Genomic DNA, 15,524 nt, shown 5'->3' on the forward strand with positions numbered 1-15,524 from the left:
AAAATAAACGATGCAAGCTCGAGAAATTATAATTTAAATGGCGTGATCGGGGCTTGAGCAATAGGGAAAAATATATAAATAAATTCAAAAAATAAATAAATAAATAAAAGCAAATAAATAAATTTTATTTTATTTAATTCAATTTTTTTTTTTTTTTTTTTTATTATTTATTTATTTAGTTTTTGTTTTTTTTCTCAAAAATTATTATTATAATTTTTTTTTTAAATTTATTTATTTGCTTTTATTTATTTATTTATTTTTTTAATTTATTTATATATTTTTCCCTATTTTTTATTTTATTTACTTATTTATTATTATTATTATTATTTATTTCGTTCTTACACTTATTTTGCCCCCTTTCATGAAATTCTAACACCCATTCCCTATTTCCGGGCCTATTTTCCCCCTTTTATTAATTTACACTCTTGTGATTTTCTCCATCTTATTTGATTTCGCCATGACCTTGAACTGAGATGACCACCAAAAAATTGCATCTGTCAAAAAATTGTGTTCCATTTCCCGACCTCACTCCCGATATAGCAGGGGATCATGCGGGGATTTTGCCTAAATCTATTGCGCAATTCTATTCATATTCACCACGTTTCCTGAAAAACCCACGATCTATATTCATGTATTTATTTTTAATGACCTTGAACCCCGGGGGGGGCACTCACATGTTAAGGTGGTACGGGTATGTGCGGCGCTCAAGGGTCCCTTTTTCAGGCTCTCCGGCAGTTCCTTAAGCCCCACATTTGGATCTGCTCCAGTTCTTTGAGCCTCAAACTCTGACAATTGTAGCTCTTTAAGCTCAAATTTGGAAATAATTTAGAAATTTTTAGCTCAACAGCCTATAATTTGGCCATAATTTCAGTTCTTTAAGCCCCTATTTTGCCCGAAAATCAGTTCTTAGTTCCCAAAGTTCGGCGCTCCGCGCCGCACACCCCTACCAAAATTTAAGTTGAGTGCCCCCCCCCGGGCCTTGAACAGCCAATCAGACCAAGGTATTCAATACTACGTCACACCCAATTATGTAAGCCCCGCCTCACTGAGCAACTAGGGTCACCCCCATGTTGGGAGGACAAACATCAAACTGCTTGCATGAACGCGATCTAGCTGTGTTTTTAATGCAATGTCTAAAGTAAATTGTGTTGTGATAATTTAACTCGCCGAAATTCGTGAAATTTTCAATCATTTTTTCTTATTTGTTAGAAAAACCATGTAGCAAATATAACAAGTAACGAAAAACCCACTACGGATGACATAACAATTTTGATTTACAATTTGGGAATGAACGTACGGAAATCTAGAAACACAACCCGGAAGTTTTGTGACAACAACAAACTTGTATCTCAGCGTCGTCAAAATTTACATCAATATTTTGCTCATTATTTACCCCCAAATTGGTGAATTATGTAACTACTATAGCTCGATAGTCAAATTTATTGATTAAATTTTATTACGGTACATTAAACCTAAACAACCTCAATTATAATCGTGACAAAGATTCTATGCCTGTTTCATTCATAAAATAAGCGATCACATGCTCTCAACCTGGATTTTAATAAATATTGATTCACCGGATTTAATAAACAATATTATTCGCCGCGGCTAATTATGAAGTCAGTTTTCACCCGGTGCTTTTGATTAATGTATACAGACCCGTTTAACAGCTTAGATTAATTATATCAACACATCAAATTCCCACATCTAATTCATAATCATGCCTACTATAATTTTCTCACCCTTGTTTTCCAAGTATCCAATAAAGTTGTCCAATCTCGGCGTCTGAATACAAAATGGCGCATTCTCTTCTCACTTCTCCGCTGACGATACGCCAAATTCACGATGATACATACTAGATTGTCAACTTGTTAATCCCTGAAGTCACGGCACTGTTTAGTCAATCACCATGAATAAATGTCGATTTTACAACATAACTTTTTTACGTCCGCAACGAATATTGATTTTTCGTACATCTTTCACGACCCATTGTACACGATGGATACCGTCGGAAGTTCAAGTTCTATTTCGGATCGCAATATTTTACGGGTTATATCCTTCTTAATTTTGCGAAATTAATACACGATATCCCAATCATTATTTCCAGTTTTTGTCTCCAAAACACTTGGTGACGTGCCGTAGGCTTCCTTCAAAGTTAAGTTTATCTCTTTACATCAAAAGATTTTTAAAATTTTCCTGACCTCTTCGGATGGTATCAAAACAGCTTATGAATTTTCCCGGCAATAATTTCTGAGAAAACAGCCACGCCCCCAGAACTGCTGCCTATGATTGGCTACTGGCTCGCGACTCGACACAGGGCATGGATGCACAACAGGTGTCGGCCTAATGTCACAACACGCATGGCTCCACCTTTTATTGATCTACAGGACAATGAAACCCTTTTCAACAAAACCCAGGGCTTATTACGCCAATGACAATTTTGGTTTTGATTGAAGTTTGCTCAATCAAAACCCGATTACCTGCTTAAAAGAACATAAAAATAATAAAAAGTTATTCATTGGTATATCACCATTGCAGTCACACTTAACACTTGTTTTAAGATGCATGAGCACTGATTTTGTTTCTCTATACATACATAAGCAAATACCTGTAAATGGAGCTGAGGCTTGTGGATTTATGCTGTGATTTTTTTTAATTGATACTCCAATGAGTCAACCTAGAGCGTATGGCTTATGTTACCACATGTATTCTAAGAATGATCTTGATCAGATTAACATGTGGTGATTATCTCATACTCAGACTAGACAAAACGTTCATGCTTATTTGTGTCTTTTTGTTCTACTAATCTTATATGAATAACATATTAACTATCTGAACATATTGTTTGCCCTTGTCTATACACCCATTTTTGTGTGACCCTTAAGGGTATCCGTAGGGAGAACACTTTGTTTTACGGCCAGGTCTGGCCAGGTGCATGTTTGTTCGCAGTCTACAGGTGTAACTAGGTTGTTGTATATTCTATAATTTTCCTGGTGTGTTAACTGTGATTACATCTAGACACCAGTTTATTTTTTATTTGAAGCGGGACCCTAATTTAATGAGAAAATCGCCGAAAAGAGAGGCCCGGCAAAAGCCGATTTGCAGACAATTTTGTAGCTACAGACAGCTCGTATTCCATATAACAACTACGGAAACCAATCAGTGCCAGAAGTGTTGATTTATATTTCATCCACTTAGATTTGGCTTAACCCACTAAAAGGTAAAACTTTCAGGCTGATCATTTTAATTATAAATGTAGTGTGTGTGTAAAAGTATATTTCTCAAAATGGAGGAGAGCGCCTATGACTATTGTCCGTTCTGTCTACATGGTCTATGATAATTATTTTCTTACCGAAACAGACCACGGTTGCCAAACAAATGAGGGCAAACCGCAGTCAAATCATTGAAATTTTTTTTTATCAACCGTTGGTTTCTATGAGATAAAAAACTACCAGAAGTCGCGTAAGCCAATGTTGAGAAGTCATGCAATATTTTTCTTAACCATCAATTGGTGTCTATAGGACAGGAAATTGTCGCGAAGAAATCTTCAAAACTCATCCTATTGACCTAGGCCTATAACATCGCACCGCATTGTGAGGTGAACGAACTGAATGTTGACATTGTATTCAGGATTTAAAACAAGAACTGTCTTTAACCAGACAATGCGGTTGGTATAAAACATAGCGTGTGATATCATGATATCAACTTCAAAATCTAAAACAAAAGTAAAGAAATAATTTAGGCTGAAATAAATAAACAGCGTACAGTAGGTGCTATCTTGTCAATAATGATAAGAGGAACATGAAAAAACCAGCAGAGAGCATGCACCCCAGTAAAGAGTTAAATAAAGCAAGGAAAAATCATAATGTGCAGAAGGCCTACTTTTCAGATGATATTCACAGAAACAAAAATAAAGAACTAAAGATCTAAAAACAAAAGTAAAGAAAATGAGGGCGAAATAAATAAACAGCGTACAGCATGTGATGATAATTATACACTTCGACCAAAAATTTAAAAAATACTTAAAACGCGACATAAATAAACAGCCATCTATCAAGAATGACAAGAGGAACATGAAAAAAAAAAAACACCTAATATATGAGAGCATGCACCCCAATAAAGAATTGCTTTAAAATTAAAAAAATACTTAACACGCGACATAAATAAACAGCCATCTATCAAGAATGACAAGAGGAACATGAAAAAAAAAAACCTAATATATGAGAGCATGCACCCCAATAAAGAATTGCTTTAAAATAAAACAATGAAAAATCATGACATGTGAAATGTATGTTGATACACTTATAAATAATACTCAAGGGTGAAATAAAAAAACACCTTATCTACCGATATTTCCACAGTTAAACATACTCAGTGATCACTTGTACTAAAAAAAAAAATAAAGAAATACTTCACAAATGATAAGAGGAACACATAAAAATAAATAAGCGAGCATGTCCCAAAAAAATTAGTAAAAGATAAAATAATGATAAAAGCGTACAAGAAGGGGCAAAATATTTATCATAAAAACTTATTAAATGCTCATTTGCTCTAAGATATTTAATGTTTGCAATTTACTCCTAGTTTATCATTTATTTATTATTTATCTAGGCTTATATATCTTTTATTTATTTATCTATTAATTTATCTATTTATCAATTTATTTCAATATCATTATTATTAAGTGCCTATTTATAATGATATTTAAATCTATCAACATTATGCTTACGTCATCCAGGAGTTATTATCCCACTTGAAATCGCCATATAAACACAAATTAATAAAGAAATACCCAATGGGTGAAATAAAAGCATGATCTATCTTTTCAAGAATGAAAAGAGGATATAAAAATATAACAGAGCATGTCCTATAAACATGATAAAGAATTATTTAAAATCGTACAAATGTGAAACATGTAATATGACATATACTTAAGGGATCTGGAATGAGCGTTTTGAGCGTTTCGACAGTATTTTTGTGGGAAATGAGAGCACATCAGACATATCAATTGCATTCTGAATACGAAGAATGTCTTTCTCATATCAAATAATTTTCATTTTTTGAAATTCACGATATAATGCAAATTTTATGACAAATTATTAAAATTTGATATTTTTCAAATTTTTGATATATAACAGTCCTCGAAGTAAATTTTATAAATCTAATGACATATTCTTAAAGTGTATGTAGCTGGGAGGAAAAGCCGACGATCAATTGAAAATTTTGACCTTTCATATTGAAGATATGGATTTTATTTCCCAAAAAGACCTATTTGGGGGGAATCCATATCTTCAATACGAAAGGTCAAAATTTTCAATTGATCGTCGGCCTTTCCTCCCAGCTACATATACTTAAAGAATGTATCATTAAATTTATAAAATTTACTTCGAGGACTGTTATATATCAAAAATATCAATTTTAATGATTTGTCATAAAATGTGTATTACATTGCGAATTTCAAAAAATCAAAATTATTTGATATCAGGACATTCTTAGTATTCAGAATGCAATTCGATATGTCTGATGTGCTCTAATGTCCCACAATAAATACTGTCCAAACGTTCATACCCCAGCCCTTAACATAAAACAAAATAAAACGGTCATGATAATATGACATTAAGGGCGAACACCACTAATGAAGCGTCTTGGTTGAAATGCACGTGAAAATTAATGTCTTTCTTTGCTCAATTTGAGGCCTTTTTGGCTCTCATGGTTGCCTGATGTTCCCCGTTACATTTTATTAAGGAACAAGGTAGTATAGTTTCTCTCCATTGATTTTGCAATAGCGTCTCCAGGAGGGGGGCTCAGAGGGGCTTTCAGATTTATGCGGTGGGGGGGGGGGGGGCTTAATGGCTAAAATCGCCAAAAACCGCCTGATTTTACATATCCCTCTAGCGTTGGTTTTCAGTAGATTGCAGTCACTCCTCATCAAGTGTTGACAAAGACAACAGTGGTTGTTGAAACGTACACAGTAAGTGCATTTTCTTGGATCAGATACTACGAACTCTGGTTTACTAGTTTACTCTACCGATCCTGATGAATTTGTTCAATCAATAACGATATCTGGGGACCAATCACAAGCCAGATTCATTTAAAGATGCATTACATCATGACCAATTTTAGTTAGGCCAGAAATTGGCCTAACTCTCCATAGAATCCCGTGTTAAAAAGTTATCCGCAATCCAAAGTCAGTAGTCCACTTGGGAAGCTAACAAACAGAGGGCGACGGTGACTGAAAAGATTAGATGTGAAAATCTATCAATTGTGCACAAATAATAATCAGAGTTTTAAGCTTAAATGCAAAAGCCACAAGCACAATTGGCAAGTGGAGTACGGAGAAGTCTAGCTACACCCTGGAAGGGAAAAAAACAGTATTTGAAACGAGGAAATGTGCAATATGACTTAATGTAATACATTAGAAAAGGCTTAAAAGGCAACTATTAGGCCCTGATTCATATTTAATCATCATTTAGGCCTGTAAATTAGATTGTCTGTGTAAATTTAGCAGGATCCGACTCTTTATGACGACTTTCAAAATGTGTTACATTTCAGAAACACCAAGCTGTTTGTGAGGTGGCGTTAGCTGTATGGGTTATAGGTTGAACTTTTTACAATATTTCTGGAAAAAAAATCCTGAAATCCATATATTAATTTTTTACAATGGATGTCGTCATCTGACCTTCTGCTTGCAGAAAGGGAAGTTTTGAAGAACTGAGTTGTTTTCGGCCCCTGTCTGTACAGAAAGTCAGTGGGGGTTATTTACTGGTGTGCACCCTAAAAGGCCCTTGTCATAACCAATGGTGGCGGCATGATTTTTCCGTGCATGAGGTTTAGGGAAAATTAAATTATATGTCTAAACTTGAGGTTGCATGTGTAAAACATGGTCTTTTTTTTAACGCATGTTTGGGGTATTGAAATGATATTTTTTTTTTTGCACAATCATGGTAAAGATCCATGTCATACATAAGAGATTATAGGACATACAATACTTGGTAGGCCTAATGATAATGCGTAAACTTTGTACCTGTTAGGGAACTGAAATCAGACTGAAAACACAAAGCGTCATTCGAGGCTCTGTCTCACCAGTTGCATTTACAAGGCCCTTGTTATAAGCAGTGGTGGCGGATGATTTTTTCTGGGGGAAGGGTCACACAAGGTTCTGAACAGAAACGTCACATACGGACCAACCCACACTACCGAGAACCGCGAATGCCGAGAACCGCGAAAGCCGAGAACCGCTCTAGTTACACTTGATACACTGCAAGAATAGGAAATTTTAGAATTGACTTTTAGACCTAGGGATGATGTGGATGCTACTATATAGATGAGCAGATTTTAAACTCACAAGCTCAAAGTGACTGAATACCTCACCACACTTTGTGTATAACATTCACACCCATGTACCCACACCTACACCTTAAATAAAGGTTGGTAAGTAGTATCTCACAATCCTGTTAGGATAAAAATTTAAGTCTTTTTTTAAGTTATGTAAAGTGTCCTGGCTCACCTCTCCCTTCAGTCTTGGAATCAGAGAACATATCCTCTTGGGATGGAGAAACTTCATCAGAGGTGTCCTTTATATCTGGCTGTTGATGAACTTGTTCCTGCTTTTTGGTCCTGGGTCTATTTTGAAGTATAAAAGAGCAAATAAATTATATTATTTAGTCAATTCTTAAATATTCAGCATGTTAATTTAATCAATCATAGGAAATGTGTTTCATCTGAAATATGAGTGCTGTACACAACATAGATATGTCATTTTTTATATCCTTTAGAACAAGAAATTAAGGTGTCAGAACATTAAATACATGTTTTCATATAAAGATCACAATGAGAGATAACAGAGAGATCAGGTTCGGATAACGGACGGCACGGCACAGGTGGTTGAATCGTATTACATTTTGCTATCAAATTTGTGCTTGTATCCCAGCTTTACAATTATTGCAATCTATTTGACTTGGTCATAATGACCACATTTTTTTGTTCTGATTTAACCATGACAAGTTGAATTCATTAACTTACCCAGCTTGGTGTGGTTTCTTTCCTGACCCACTTGAACTCGAAGAAGCTAGTGAAGCGAGTGAGCTCTTGGCGCTACTTCCATCATGACTGCTAGAAGAGGGGTACGCACTACTTGTGCTGCTGTTTGAGTGGCTTTCTGATACATGGAAATTAAAGTTTTTGAAATGTGTCTCATTACATCAATTAAGAGAAAAACAGCATTATATATAATGTTACTGATACCATTCACAGTCCATTCAAAAAGTTTACAAGTGTTGAATACTACAGTTGCATGTCTTGGTTCCGAACATGACTGAAATCATAAGTAACTGTTAGAAGTAGCTTGACACCCAATAATTCAGTCATTTAAACAAGTGTCCCCTTATGAAGTTGGTATATGAATAATCAGCTATATCAAGAAGATTTTATTAACGATATGGTATCTCATACTAAGTATCTAAGCAACCATAGTTTTAACAATCTAGATGTATCTGAAGATAATATTATGCATAATATTGTATTTACACTTGATGAGGTTATTGATTCCATTAATCAAGCCAAAAATAACAAGTCTCCCGGTATCGATTCAATTCATGTTCTTTTTGTTCAAAAGATTGCTTGTTTTAGAGAAGATCCCCAAAGAATAAGGGAATAATTATCCCAATTTGAAGAAGGGTGATAAGAAGGATCTCAATAACTATAGAGGCATCACCCTTACCACATGTATCTTCAAAATTTTCAACCGTATTATATCAAATTCAATTTTGGAATTTCTTGAAGATAATGACGCGCTGTCAGAAATCCAGGGTGGATTTAGGATAGATCATATGTGAAGATCACGTTTTTGTCATTAAGAGTATAGCTGCTGCCAGGTTAGCTGAAAACAAACTAACTTTCCTAGCTTTCCTGGATTTCCGAAAAGCTTTTTATACGGTTTGGAGGAATGGCCTTCTCTCTGTGGCCTGGAACGTAGGAATTCGAGGGAGTGCTTGGAAACTAATTGACAGTTTTTATTGTAATGTCGAAGCTAAAGTAAAATTTGGTGATATTGACACTGATTTTTTCGAAGTTGAAGAAGGTCTTAAACAGGGATGTGTTTTATCCCCAATTTTATTTTACATTTAAATAAACCAGCTAGCTAAACTTTTCAAAGAAAGTGGTAACGGTATTGATTCGTATTTGTCATGTCCAAAGAGGTTGCTTATTCTGGGCTGATGACGTTATTCTGATTGCAAATGATGAACTTCAAAAAATGCTGAATATTGCATCTTCTTTCTCTCGCTATGGACATTAGATTTTAATTATGAATGTTGTAGTAATTGGTAAACAAGTAAGTAATGACAAGACATGGAACCTATGTGATAGCACCATATCCTCATGTGACAGTTATAAATATTTAGGAGTTCATATTTCTAAAAATCTTTCTGATCACACACATGTTAATGAAGTTGTCAAAAAGGGAAATAGACTATTTGGTTATATTAGATCTACTTTAGATGGTCACAATGACTTTAATAGGGTGCAGTATGGGGATATTTTATGGCGTACACTTGCTCTACCATGTATTAATTATGCGTGCACAGTGTGGACATGTGGAAGTCAAGCGGACATCGAAAGAATTGAAAACCTGCAATTACAAATGGCGCGATATATTCTTAAGGCACCGCGTAATACCCCAGCGGCCGCCTTTTATGGTGATCTAGGATGGCAATCAAATGCCTCTATTCAAGATACTATTAGGATTAACTATTTTGCTCGTCTCAGATCAATGGACTTACATCGATGGCCAAAACTGCTTTTCAATACTTTATTCATTCTTGATTGCAATATTGATAAACTTAGCTTTAAATGTTTAAGCTCGACCAAACCTGCTCTCGATAAATGTGATATGAACCGCCTTTTCACAAATGACGCATCTATCAACATGATCAATCCACACTGGGCCAAATGTTGTAAAGAAATTATGAAAAATGTGTATGAAATCTCGTGGTATGACAATGCCAAAACCAAATCTTCTCTGGCTGAATATATTAAGTTTAAACAAACACTTGCCTTTGAAAACTACCTTCTTGATAAAACTGATTTTTGGGGGATAAGCCTAAAATTTAAAGCACGTTCAAACACTCTCCCCTTAAATGGTAGAATCCACGGTTGGACCGAGGGTATGGACGACACTTGTCCTCTCTGCAAAAGCGGAAGCGAAGATCTCAGTCACTTCCTTTTCACCAGTAGGACTCTGAATACAATTAGTGCAGAAGAGTATCTGAAACTGGAAAGTGACCTTTATGATCAGCAACTTGAGGCCTCTTGGCACATATTTATTGACTGGGAATGAGGACATTAAAACGCTGGGGTCCCCCTTAGACAGTGAAGAAGGTAGTTTTGATTCTTTTTGTAAATCATTCCTTAAATGTGCTTGGGCTCTTAGAGATTCTCTTGTTAAACGATTCTATGCACAATTCAATGCCAGTCTTTTGCCATGATAATGTATATAATTATTTTCATATTATTCTACATTTCGTTTTAGTTGCCTGCTAACGACCCATTTCAAGCCAATTTGGGTTGACACAGGCAATTTATTTTGCTTTTGTTTTGTGCCATAATTGTGCATGTATATTCAACTTTGTTTTAAATCATTTCTTGTACATAATTATGTTTGTTATTGTTTTGGAACGCACCGTTGGTTAGGCGTGTGCCACTGATACAAAAGTGTATGTTCCAATAAATAAATAAATTAATTAATTAATTAATTAATAAATAATGTAAAAGCAAACAGGCAAGACAATGAAAACCCTGACTCTTACAAGTTTGCGCATCTCTAATTGAGGGGGAATTGTAAGTTTGGATTATTTTGCCACTACCATGTACCTGGCACAGTTCCAAGTTTAGAGTGAGCTTATTTGTTACCTGTGTAAAATGCATTGTGTTGATTCATTTATCCGATTCTGATTGCAGGTTCGGTAACTGCAAATTTGATGCCGAGATATTTTATGAACATATTACAGGGTTCCCACAGACTCTAAATAGTGAAATTCCGTGACTTTTTGATGACCAAATAACAAAATTCTTCATAGACAGAGTGAAAAATGTTAACACTTGAAAAATGTAATGGTCCAGATAATCACTCGGTGCAAGATGTATTGTTCCATTCCATGAGTCGGCTTGCTCTGCAATGGAACAATAAATCCTTCACTTCATGATTATATTTCTATCATCACACTCATAGGCAGTCAATATTTGAATAAAAGTGCATACCTTTAAGTTTTGGAGGCACTGATGGCATCTTGGTTATCGTCCACGGAGGTGTTACTGGACTTACTTTCTCTTTTGGATCTAAAAACAGAAATCATTTACACAAAGGATCAAACTCAACCTGTGTTTACATCAATGTATGATCAAAACAAGGGCTTGAACAATATAATGGACCTAATCAAATTTTCCATTTCTCAGCCATGTTAAACTTGTCATGTTTGTATTCACTTGATTTTAGGCTCTGGGTAGATTGCATCCCAACTAAGCTACAATCTGGGAAATTAATGTTGGCACACTCTGGCATACTAAATGTAAAGTATGAGAAGAAGAAGATTTGTACTTCTCATCAAACATAGTTATACTAATTTCACTGAACTATCAGAGCAACAATGAAGATCAAGTTCCAACATATTGTCAAAGTGTGCCAACTATTTATTTTGTTGATTGTAGCAATCAAATGAAATATGCTCCTGTCCAATTATGAAACCAACATGCCTCAGATGCTTTGGTTTCTCGATGTCACAAAGGACACAGGCATGACAATAAAAACAAAAAAACAGAAATTTGGGCAACAAAGAATATGAAGTCATGTTTAAAAATGACAATTCTCATGCCTGAAAGGGTTTTTTGAATCTTCTCCAGCTCATTAGTTGAATGTGTGACATCATACCAAACAGTTGGTCAGCAGTTAACCTGCCAATATACACACACATTCTGTTTTGTTGAAGACCTGTGCTTTTAAAATTTGTGCTGCATCAAAATATGGGCAATAAGGCAGTTGAAAAATGAAGTGATCATATGCCGTTCTTTCAAGCATATCGACAGACCAGTACCTTGCCTTTTTGTTGATAAACATTGCTGTCACCTCATCTATTCTGTGGGTAAAGTAAAAAATAATGGCACCGTTTGGTTGTTGATGCCTGCTGTGCAAATGAAAAAGACCAGCAAAGAAATTCATCTTTCAAAAAGTGTGTTATGATTGGCCCTTTAACCACAGCAATTTGTAGTGTCATAGCTGTCATGTAAAAAATAATATGCCCAATTTTCTTCCCCATATGGTCAGGAGTGTTTTTGATGCTAAAAATTTCAACACAGTTTTTGCACATCATATTGCATTATACAAACTTAAACAGAAAATGATTTAAGATGTTTCTTTTGACAAATAAAAACTTTTGTTCCTGATTTACACAAAGTTTTAGGTGTTTTAATGAAAAATTTTTTTTTTCCAAAACTGTGTTTCCATGTGAAAAATCTACATGACAATGTTAGTTTAGTGTCTAAGTAATTAAATAAAACTCAAAGAATTTCATATTTGCACAATTTTGTCAAAATATAACAAGGAATGACATGGATCTTTTGTGTTATGTTTCTGAAGATTTTGGACTACTTTTGCCAATAAACCAGTGGAAAAAATATATTTAGTAACATTACTGAAGTAATTTTTTTATTTTTTCTTGAATTTAGATATGTTGTGCTCACAATAAGACAACAATTACATCTCTGAACACTGTTTGTAATTTTGACCCTTTTGTCACACTTTGGTGCCATTATTTCTGATTATACATATAAGGTGACCAGTATTCACAAGTTAGGAACTGGTATATTGACATGAATGAGGTAAAGACATAAAGACCACTGCTGTAGTTAATAGCTTGTCCTATATCTGTCTTACATCAGTTTTTACATAACCTGTCTGCAATACAAGATTGCCTGGTAGTTGCTCGGTAATAGTCATTGTTCTTTGCCTGCAGGATGGGTATACAATATTTTTTGTTGTGGTCATGACATCTTAAGTCATGTCCCTATTCAATGAAACCTTACCTAAAACTGATCATTTTTCATACCTTTATCCTTCTTACCGCCACTCTCCTTAGATGTTTCTGCATGTATTTGTTCCTAACATGAAAAAGATAAGCAAAGATTAGATACAACTTGTGACTTCTAAATTTGCTGCATTTATTTTTTTAGAACTTTAACCATTTTCTTTCTATTTCTTTCTATTGCCTACTTAATATAAGGATTATTAATTATATACAAATCAAAATATGGTAAAGTGTTCTAAAGTGTGACACAGGTCAATTTTTCAACCTTTTTATTTTTGTCTCCAACCACCATCAAATTACAATTATAAATTATATAAAATAACCAAAAGTCATGAACCAGAAACTTCATGATGATCTTTCTCCAGAACCAGAAACTTCATAAAGAGCTTTCACCCTTGCGTGCACTATTTTTGATAGACAAAATAAGGATGATTTTCTTCAACTTATAAAAATACATATCAATGGTGTTTAATGGTTATATCTAGGTAAATCCTAACACCATTTATACATGCATGAAAACAAATACTCCATTACTGCTATGGCGCTGAATTTCATTGGTTCCTGCATGTCGTATATATCATTCACACGGTCGACCACAGTTGTGTTGTCGAAGAACACACTTGTCAACACATGAGCATGTAACCTGTTGTAAAATGTAATATGCTAACAAGATTGCAATGCGTGCAATCAAAATGGTAAACAAATTTAGTTAATTTCAGAATAACGGGAATGTGCCGGCATCCACAACTTAAAATATTGGACCTGCCTATCATCTGTTAAATGCACTGGAGAGGATAGTATAAACAGTAAAAACAAAATTCATATGAATTCTCTAGTTTTACTCACAAGCACTGGACTGATATTTTGATCTCCTTGTAATGCAGACAACTCCCATAGCATCTTTTGTTTATGGCTAGTGCCTGGTATATCCTCTTCTCTTTGTGAGTCCTGTACTATTAGACATGGTCCTTCACTCTCACCTTGGGTATGACTGCTACTAGACTGAGACTCACCTAAATCCATAACTCCTAAGACACAAGCTCCTTTTAAAAAGTTAAATGGAGCAAATTGGATGAATAGATTTAGTGCATATTCATGAGATGGTATTCAATGTTTTTGTGTTATTTAGGATAAGCAAAGAAATTATAGAACCACTTGCAATGATATTTAACTTGTATATCATCTTTCTCTTTATGATATTTTTGACGGAAAATTTGAATTTAAAGTTGGAAATATTCCATGAAACTGAAAGTGAAAGGATTAGGTTGCTGTTCAGGCCTAGAAATCTGTGGCAGTGCGGGCGAATCCATTTTCGCGTCGGCTTTCTGAGCCTGCTGTTTTAAATTACTGTTAACTTCTTTCCAAAGAAAATGACAGCCCCCTATTATTCCAAAGTCATTAATTTTAGAACAAAGGTTGCCTATTTTGAACATTCTAAAATAAAGTTGAACTTGAAGTGCAATTTTAACAACATTTTTGATGCGATTGCCTGTCATGATTGACTGTGTTTACTTCCCAACTTGAACTTCCATTGTTTACACGGTGTCAGGCTTCATCGATTTCTACTAGATTTCAATAGTAATCGACTCTAGCTAGCCTCGAATGTGAAGCTATCAGTGAGCAAATTTGTGGCTAGACTTCTCAAGTAATGTATGAAATGAATCCAGAATCAGTAAATATTCAGTGCCCAGACTGCTGCAAAATTTAGACTGCACTTCAATGCAAACTTTAAAATAGAGTAGTGTCAATAACAAAAATATCATCCCAATAAACGCAGGCATGAGATTACATTTCAATGAAAAAAAAAGAAAATTCTATAAAAAAAGGAAAAAGTGCATAAAATATGGACAAATACTCAAAACAGGCTAAATAGAAATAAAAACATGGAAATTTGGGCAAAAACAAGCAAAATTCTCATGGGCATGGCTGTAAACAACACATCGGATATGCCCGATTTTTAAAAAGCTATAGCTGGAAGGAACCCTGGTATAGTTCCTGTACCGTACTATAGTTTTTAGCCATTTCTGCTGGCTAATTGGTGCTGTTTATAGCACGAACACGGAAGTAGGATTCTGATTGGCTAATTTTTGAATCGCATCATTAGGCTAGCCCCTCATTCACTGATCAAGCAGAGTAGCAAGAAGAAGAAAGAAAGCGCAGTGATTTATAGTGCGCTACGCACAGGCACAACGCCTAGACGTTGATCCACAAGCCTCAGCACACTTTACAGGTTGTCGCTGACCACTACGGCCCACATCATTCCACAAACCATTTAACAGCATTTCAGGGACTTTGCTGCTTCAAGAGCGCACGCCGCACACCCTAGACATTCCACAAATAACCTTCGCAACCAGGATCAGCTCCCCGAGTTTCGTACGGGTTACAACGAGACAAATTAGCAGTGAGTTCCTTGTCCAGGGGAATTTCAAGCGAACTCAATTTTTCCAC

At 35.0% G+C, this 15,524-nt stretch overlaps 1 protein-coding gene across 1 annotated transcript in view; it reads right to left on the reverse strand.

The window, feature by feature from the left end:
- The window catches only part of LOC140152883 (uncharacterized), a 37,720-nt gene that overhangs the window by 16,034 nt on the left and 6,162 nt on the right, over positions 1-15,524 (reverse strand). Inside the window, exons 2-6 of the mRNA XM_072175411.1 lie at positions 13,923-14,119; positions 13,098-13,149; positions 11,257-11,334; positions 8,023-8,158; positions 7,508-7,623 (exon numbers count right to left, since the gene is read on the reverse strand). Of these exons, the coding sequence (XP_072031512.1) occupies positions 7,508-7,623; positions 8,023-8,158; positions 11,257-11,334; positions 13,098-13,149; positions 13,923-14,099 (559 nt within the window). The 5' untranslated portion in view covers positions 14,100-14,119. The remainder of the gene's footprint in view (positions 1-7,507; positions 7,624-8,022; positions 8,159-11,256; positions 11,335-13,097; positions 13,150-13,922; positions 14,120-15,524) is intronic.

This window comes from Amphiura filiformis, chromosome 5 (assembly GCF_039555335.1).
Source record: "Amphiura filiformis chromosome 5, Afil_fr2py, whole genome shotgun sequence".
Lineage (NCBI taxonomy): Eukaryota > Metazoa > Echinodermata > Ophiuroidea > Amphilepidida > Amphiuridae > Amphiura > Amphiura filiformis.